The following is an 8,698-nucleotide window of genomic DNA, read 5'->3' as shown; positions in this document are numbered from 1 at the left end:
GAAAACAATATGATGTATTGTCGCAAAATGTGTAGGAAACCGAGTCAGCATTTGCAACAGATTACTAATAGGAACGCGGAAAATTGCCATACGCAGAGTAAAGTACTCGTCGATCCATCCAGACTAAAGTTCATTGCAAAGCACGTAAAAGGTCCTACTCCACCAGTTGACGATTACAATTATTGTCAATATAGTAAAGTCCTTACGGGGTTGATTTATTTGTCAATACTTCGACAGGATAGCGCAATTGTTCTTCGAAACGGTTCCATAGATATTATTCAAAATATTATAGAACGTAATAATGGATGCTATTTTCTTTTAAAACAATTTACAAAAATTGACGATTTCTTTGATCTTCCGTGTCGCTCATCTGCGATTGGTGTTTATCTTTGTTTGTTATTAAGCTCAGAATTGATTTACATTAGTCTCAATCAAATCGCAGGGAAATGTTTTTTAATGCCGTACTGGTCGAAAGAAGATCCAACTAAAGAATGTAGCACCGAACGTTTCGTCGTTATTAAAATTATTTCTACACAGATCGCAAATTAATTTTATAGCATTGCGTGGCATACGCCCTGCTATATAATAATCTACTTTACACGTGTAATAATGTACGACTGTACTATTTTATAGCTAATTTTACACACTAGTACAAACATACATTATCATCGTAGATGAACGGCAAGGCCAAAAGGAACACCGGAGGACTTTCTGTAGCTGCTGCTGCAGAAAATCTTAGCAGAAAGATGATCCTCTTGGAAGGCTCTCAGTCGCTGTTGGCCCCTTTCTTAACAAAGAAGAAAATAAAGAAGCGGCCACAACCTCTGGCTCATTCGACGCCAATACCTGGGGCATCCCAGCAACTTCAGGAAGCACCGCGACCGAAGAGGCCAAAGATTAATCTTACAGCTCCGAGATTAACACCAGTCTCAGTTGTTAAAAAGATTAAGAAGCCTACAACTGCATTGACCAACATTGCTTTGCAGCGGAAAAGTATGAGTAAAAATTACTATTGTTAAATAAAATATTATTTATATTATTTTGCTACGCTACCACTAATTTATTCTTCTGTTACATTTCAGCGCAACCTGATACAATTTCTCAATTGGGCGCATCGTCGTCGACCATCGAATTGACGGAGAAGATTAAGTAAGTAACAAATTTAATGATCCGCAATTCAAACTTGTTTTTTTAATAATTCAATTCTTTTATTCGACATTTCAGTTCGCTCAACAGAAGAATCATCAACGTTGAAGAAACAAATACGTAATATACTTTGCATAATTTTATTTCTTGCTATAAATTTATTTTATTCATTTATTTTTTGTTACAGCACCATCAACAACCGACTCACATCCCTTGAGAATTCGGTCAAGTAAAATCTACGTTTATATTAATTTAAACTTAAGTATAATATATTTTATTTTACATTAATACGTTTGATTTTAGATCATTGGACGATAGAACAAAGCGGATGGAGGAAATGCAAGAGTAAGTTGACATTTATGGTTGAATTTTGCAATCGAAACGATAATTGCAAATAATCGACTAATTTTACTTTTTAGATCCATGTTGAAGATGCTCAAGGACATGACGAAAAGAAACTCCCCTAAGGCTAGAAGAAGACCTGACTGCTTCCCTTTTAAGTCGATTGCAGATCTGCTTGAATTTAACAATTCGAATGAGGAGCTGTATGACGATGTCGTGAGTATCCGTGTTCTTCTAATTAATAAATAATTAGTATTATATTGAAAAAACTTGTTGTAGGTCAACTATCTCGCCTACCTGGGAGGTGCCAATCTCTGCGACGAAGCTAACTTTTATTTTAAAAACTGCTTTGAATTCTACGCCGACCTCTTCCGTAATCTGTCCTGGCTTGGCTCCAGAATCGACGATGTCAAGGTGTCTCTAATGTCGACTCGTTTTACGCGTGCTTGCGAAGGTACCCATACTTCGAATTACTTGCGATTCATATAATTTCTATTACCTTTTTATTTTACAGCTGCAATGAATCTAAACAAGGACGCTTTAGAGAAGCCCACAAAAGACAAATTCGCCACTGCCATGACGAAGGCAATTAAGAATGTCAAGGAAGCGTATCGCCGAAAGAGCGCGCCGAAGAGATCGCCGAAGAAGCTGCACAAAATGGTAGAAACGGTCCTGCAAACGCTCAGCAGCCACGGCAGCCTCCACAACGACGCGGTGTTCGTGTCCATTTGCCGATCAACAATCGTATCCTCAATGAACCGCAAGACGAGCTGAACAATCGGCTGCAGAGCAACGAGGACTACGGAGATCCCCTCCCACCCAGGCAATTGGAACCTGCCAATAATGATGAGGAGGACGAGGACCAGTACGCTGACGAGATCGAGGACGAGGAAGAGGAATCGGAAGGGGAACAGGGGGAGAACGAGGAGGAAGAAGAAGAGGAAGAAGAAGGGGAAAATAACGAGGACGAGTTCGAAGAAAAATCTCAGGAGAGATTGAAGAAAGAAGAAAAGCACCAAAACGAGGACGAGGAAAATTATTGGAATGGATTCATCGAAAATCAAGAAGATGAATGCAACAATGACGACGACGACCCATTAAGCTGCGACTTGTTTGCCGAGCCGTAATGAAGAGGATTTGAGGCATGAGTTAATCATTTGTTTTTCTTATACATTTCTTTTATTTTAAATAATTCTTCTCCTTACAGCATGATAAAATAATACACATAAGTTTTTATCTTTTTGATTATTTATTTATTGAAAAGTAGTGTTTTATGTGTATTTTTTTATCTAAACGCTCTTTTACATTTTTTTTATTTTTTAACGTAGCTTTTAATTTATTTTTTGAAATTCAAAATTAAATATTAGATTTATAAATTCATTCATTTCAGTTCATTACTTTTTAGAAATGTAAGAGAGCGTTGGAGGGGCTGATCGCTGTTGGCTGGGCCTCACAGAGTTGGCGAGGTCACCCTAAACCATAAAAAAATTCTTTGCAGATAATGGAACAAAAATTTGCATGTAAGTAGCGAAATTAAAGGTAATTTGTATCCTATGCTTATCTATAATATCTTAAATCCCTTATTATTTTTGTCTTTGATTTTATTTTGCCACGGCGGAGTACCTGTGGAGATTCAGGGACTACAGAACTCTACGCAGCCACTTCCTACAGTCATACACCAGGTAAAGTAAATTTTATTCTATACTAATTTTTAATTCATGTATTAATTGATTTGTTAGGTGTACTAATATTTTTTACATAAAGTCTTTAACTGCATATATAAAATAATATGAATTATCTTTTCAGTTATTATACTTCAATCAATTATTGCTCAAGTGCGTCTATTATAATGCATTTATATTTACAGGTTTGAAAGGTTTTGAATAGAAGGTGTTCATATTTGGATCACCTGGAGCCCATATCGGTTGTTGTAGTGGGGAATATAATCAGCCTCTTCGGATACACCAGCTCTGCAAGAAGACTACGCAAAGCATTTTTTAGGTCATTATTGTTAAACAAGTATAAATATTATCAGACTGCTTAACAATCCTTCTTAAAAATTATCCTTTGCAAACTAAAAAGCCGGTGCTGCTAATACAGGTAAACTTGCTAAGAGAATCAAGTTAACTGGCAGGGTATGTACTTTTCAATCTATTAAAATTGCATGATAAACTTGCTCATAGCAATGTTCGCCAGTCGAAGACAAAACAATGTTCATCATGCCATTTTAATAGGTCTGAAATTTCGAATACAAGTGTCATTTTCATCACAAAACTATTTACCGTGTCAGTTTTAAGTAACTTGATCCTTGTCAAAAGTTTACCTGTACCTTCACCTCCGGCTTTTGAGGTTGCGACTCTGATGTTTCATAAGGATTGTCAAGCAGTCTCAGCAGAAATTACAATATTCTCTAGTCTTATTTACCTATACCTATTTTTTGTGCAGGTGACTGTGGCTGTGCATGTGGTATGTACCCGCCATGTCTCTCTTGATGCGCAACACAGAAGTAAAGTGTCTACTAAAAGCTAGTGCAAGTCTTGTGCGGGGAAGGAAAATTATTAGGGATTAGCATGTGAGGGAGTAGGCTAGTTAATCTAAGATCTCTTCGAGCCTGAACATCCACACGCGTTTAGCCAGAAAACGCCTATGATTCTTACAATGAATGATAAAGTGATCTTTTAAGTTTTATTTAAGTTTGCCTATTCTTTATATGCACTGACTATTATACAAAGGCGATATATATTTTTATAGTAAAAAATCGAATAAGAATAAATAATAGTCTCTACAGCCAAGAGATTCAGTTCATTAATTATTGTAAGAAATTACAGACTTATTCTGGCTAAGCGCATGCAGGTGTTAAGATGAACGTTATAACAGCTACAATTTAACAACAAAATCATAATCTGCCTAGCTTTGTTATGCTATCTAAAGTCCCTGTACAGAATTTCAGATCTCTAGGTTAAATAGCATTTCAATTACAAGGTCTTAAAAATATTCTTATACGTCTTTTCATCGGTCTTTTCATCGGCTTTTTTAGGATGTTCCTCTTATAATGTTTATCTAAACACTCACACTAACAACTGTCTTATACTTAACGATTGTTATAATGTACTTCGTATTATATATGGCGTGATATTAATTAACTGATTTTATTGCTCTTGCGCTTATTTATTATAATTGTATTTTTTATCTTTATTTAAATTTGTTTTACTTGATATTAATAAAAAATAATTTTATTAAAGTGAATTTTTAGAGGTTTTATATATATATATATATATATATATATATATATATATATATATATATATATACCGGGTACCGAAAATATAGGCACAATGTTTTCTCACAGCTTCGCATAATGCTGGCACAATGGCAACATGCTGCGCAAGCTGGAATTCCTCGTGAATTAAAGTGTTTTGAAAATGCCGGCATAATGAGCACATCTCATGTTGGCATATCGACAGCATCCGTGCCGTCATTGTGCTGAGCACAATGCCGTCATTTCCGTGTCCCGGAGCAGGGGTACCTGGACGTCACGCGTGGCCCATTCCGTGCAGTCTCGGTGCCGTCATTCGACCGACATATCATGTTATCGGGGGGGGGGGGGAAGAAATTATATCAATTAGTTTATTAATAGATTCAAATATTGTACAAATTCTATAACAAATACGAATACGGAGCGTTTAAATAACATAAAATATATCTTTGCAGAATCATAACAAAATGTATCCGTTGATATTTGAAAAATCTTGTTTAAATATTTCAATGCATAAAATATCTTTGAAAAGTAACAAATCACTGTGGTCAACACAGTGTTTACACAAATAGATATCTGTAAAATTTTCAAATGCACAGTTACCGAACATCTTTATATATACAATTCATCTCTCATATAATTAAATTACGTGAAAAAATATTACAAATACTTTATCTACTTTATCAATATCTATTTTTTCTGAATTATCATTACGATGAAAATCTGGAACTGATAGTTTCGCACAAGCACCTGCCATTTTCCTGCCATAATATACAGACCAAAAACTTCTACCTTGTCCACCATTGGAAAATCTGATTTTTATTAGTCCTGGGCCCAATTTTTAAACTCATGTTCAAACTACAAAAATTGAAGACATTGTATTCAAAAATATTTTAAAAATATCAAGGCATATTTTTATTTAAGTATATTCACTTTAAACCATTGATTTTGTTCTTCATCTTCGAGGATCTTGAAGAAATTGTAAGACTGTAGTATTACATCACTGAATTCTTCCCTTTTTTGTAACAGTTCAGCTGTGCATACATAAAGAGCTGGACAACCCCATCGAGAATATGCTGAAAAATTAATGAAAATAAATTAAAAATATGCTTATGAAAAATATGCTTATGTAAGATTACACAATAAATACACTATCATAAATAATATATTTACTGTCATGTATGTGAAACAGTTGCTGACTAGCTAACATGCAAACTTAACTGTAAATCTTTTTTTGTATCACCTACTTACTACTTTCCTTTTTCAGTAGTTCCAATTGCATGACAAATATATTTCTCATAGTATATTCAAACAAATCCTTGGTTTTGTTGCAATGCGCACTTTTGCTAAAACATAAAAACAAAAAGTACCAGTTGAAACATAATGTAGAAATCAAACCGAGTTAAGATATCACACCGGAGAAAAAATAAATACTGTAATTTATACTAGCAAGAAATCATACGTTCACAATTATCATTACAAATGAAATTATAAATGAATAAAGCAGAGAAAGAGTCATGTCTGAGCAATATAGATGCTATTAAAGATTACATGTTAAGAATATTATACTCACAAATCAATGCAATAAACTGTATTCATTATATTGAACACGTGAATGAAATTTTGCAATACCCTCACTAATTTTTATGTATGGTGTTACGCTAGCATATTTTATAAAATCTTTTTTTCCTTACTACTTTTCCAAGAATGTTTTAAATGAACCTCGACCTTTTTTTTAGTTGAATATACAAGCGAATACTGCGCTGTTTACTCAGCGTGTGAGAAACCTCTTTAAGGATGAAAATATCTCGCACGATATATCCGCTGTTCACGACGAAGATATTATGTGGTTGCGTGATAGGTCAGTTTCTCTTGAAATTGACTAAGTCTCCTTTTTGAAGGTTATGCCAAAGTTATAGCTGACTTTATCCTCCAGAAGGCAAAAAATGTGCTGGAGCAGCCAGCAGCTGTTGTTGAGCGAGAAATTTATCTTTTTGAGATTGACTACCGCGTCAAAGGCCGTTTACCTAAGCAGGAAATAAATTATTTGATAATTTTAATTATATTCAGATTTATTATGTAATTGTAATTAATCGTATCCGATATACGGCGATTATGATACTCTTGTCTTTTAGAATCCAGTTTAATCCTACTAAGTACAAAGAAATATCATTATACAATATTTATTAACAATAGTAATGATGATTAAATAATAAAAAGAGTGCTTAAAAAAAATTAATGCCGCGTTAATATTGCGTTGCATTAGTAGACATTACTTTTAATCTTCATCTGCTTTATATCTCATGTTCAAATGTGATGGTCGACAGCGTATAATTAAATCTGTAAATTTCTTTTTTGATTAGGTATGAGGGGGCCCCGACCTCGCCCGTCTCCGTGAGGCTCATCCACCTTTATTAGCCCCTCCAGCGCTCTTACATTACCGCTAATAATTAACAATGTGTAACTAAAATAAAATACAATAGCACAATAATTTTGAACAATTAAAAAGAATTCAAAAATATGAACTGTAAAAAAGCGCTATGGCATGAAATAAAAAATACACATCGATGGTACAAATAAAGAAAAAAATCAAATTAGGCTGATGTGTATTTTCATTAATCTAAAAGGAATGCAATTTATTATAAAATAAATAATACATGAGTATGATTAAAAGAAGGCTAACAAAGCCGTAGAAAATGCTTCGAAAAGAAAAATAAATAGTGCATGAGTAAAAAAGAAAAATAAGAACGAAAAAGCGTGAAAAATGACTCGAAAACAGGAAAAACTTATATATATATATATATATATATATATATATATATATATATATATATATATATATATATAACGGATCCTCGTCGTCTATTCCTTTTAAGAACCTCATCAGTATCTTGCAGTTGCTCCATTTGATCACCTATTAAAGAGTCTACTTGATCTGCGTATTTGTCGGTGTCGTTATTATCTCCGCTGCTGGGGCCATTATCCAGGATGTCGTCGTCCTCATACGCGTCATTTTCATTATTCTCCTTGAGAGATCCTTCTGGGCTTAATGGTTTTTTTCGCATTCATTTAAGACCTCTTGGCTAAGGTCATAATTTTCATCGGCCTTCTCTACTTGTTGAGCTTTATCAGTTACGTTGGCTTCAAATATATCGTTCAGATCGTCGGAGTCATGCGCTCTATCATCTTGCATGTGCTCGGGATCTTCTTTGTTGTTTTCGTCTCCTTCTATATATTCTTCGTTATTTTTCTTGCCTTTTTTAAAATTATCTAGATATGCTGCTGGATACTCTTCCAGATACTTATCTAGATATTCCGTTGGATATTCTTCTGAATGTTATTCTGACTGTTCTGCTGGATGTTCTTCTGAGTATTCTTCGTTGTTACCGCTGCATCCTGGTCGATCTATTTCGGAATCAGAGAATTCATCCGACAAATCATCGTGTCGGTTGCCGTACTATCCGAGTTCAAGCGAACGCCGGTCCGCCAAGCTTCTGGTCTCACTGACAGAACCAATGGATAAGTCAACGGGCAGGGTACGGTCATGGTCCTGAGCATAATCGTCACGCCGCGGACGTTTTCGACGTTGTGATCGTTGAAAAATTCTATCGCGATTTTCTGCGTACTGCTTAAGTGCGGCACGTCGGTATCCCTCCTTAGCGCTTTTAAGTGCTTTGGTCATCGCAAGCGTGAACTCCATCTTGTCAGGCTTTTGAAATAGATGCCCGCATATTCCCATAGCTTCTGCAAAACGAATAAATATAAAATTTTAAAATTCAAGTCACTTTTGAATATGTTTGACCTTTTTTTTAAATGTACATAGAAAATAGCTTACGTTCGCATGCTGTCATGAATCGTGTGTTGAGTAATGCTAAGGCATTTTTAGAGCCAGTCCAGGTCATATTAGTGAACAAATCCTCGGTCATCTTGATACAATTTTTGAAATAGTTTGCT

At 34.8% G+C, this 8,698-nt stretch overlaps 1 protein-coding gene and 1 long non-coding RNA gene across 2 annotated transcripts; both read left to right on the top strand.

Moving 5' to 3' along the window:
- The first annotated feature begins 645 nt into the window (after positions 1-645).
- Positions 646-2,630, top strand: LOC100679157. The gene is made up of 8 exons (XM_031932944.1): positions 646-993; positions 1,083-1,149; positions 1,225-1,266; positions 1,334-1,375; positions 1,450-1,491; positions 1,566-1,704; positions 1,768-1,942; positions 2,003-2,630. Exons 1-8 carry the CDS (start codon positions 675-677, stop codon positions 2,260-2,262), a joined length of 1,086 nt encoding a protein of 361 aa, XP_031788804.1. The 5' UTR covers positions 646-674; the 3' UTR covers positions 2,263-2,630.
- Positions 2,631-2,841: 211 nt separating this feature from the next.
- LOC116417829 lies at positions 2,842-4,734 on the top strand. The gene is made up of 3 exons (XR_004228069.2): positions 2,842-3,170; positions 3,356-3,489; positions 3,934-4,734. It is a non-coding gene; the product is annotated as an uncharacterized LOC116417829 (long non-coding RNA).
- The last annotated feature ends 3,964 nt before the right edge of the window (positions 4,735-8,698 follow it).

The sequence above is a fragment of the Nasonia vitripennis genome, assembly GCF_009193385.2.
Source record: "Nasonia vitripennis strain AsymCx chromosome 1 unlocalized genomic scaffold, Nvit_psr_1.1 chr1_random0009, whole genome shotgun sequence".
Classification (NCBI taxonomy): domain Eukaryota; kingdom Metazoa; phylum Arthropoda; class Insecta; order Hymenoptera; family Pteromalidae; genus Nasonia; species Nasonia vitripennis.
The sequence above is the reverse complement of the archived record's forward strand: the minus strand, read 5'-3'. Positions and strand labels throughout refer to the sequence as shown.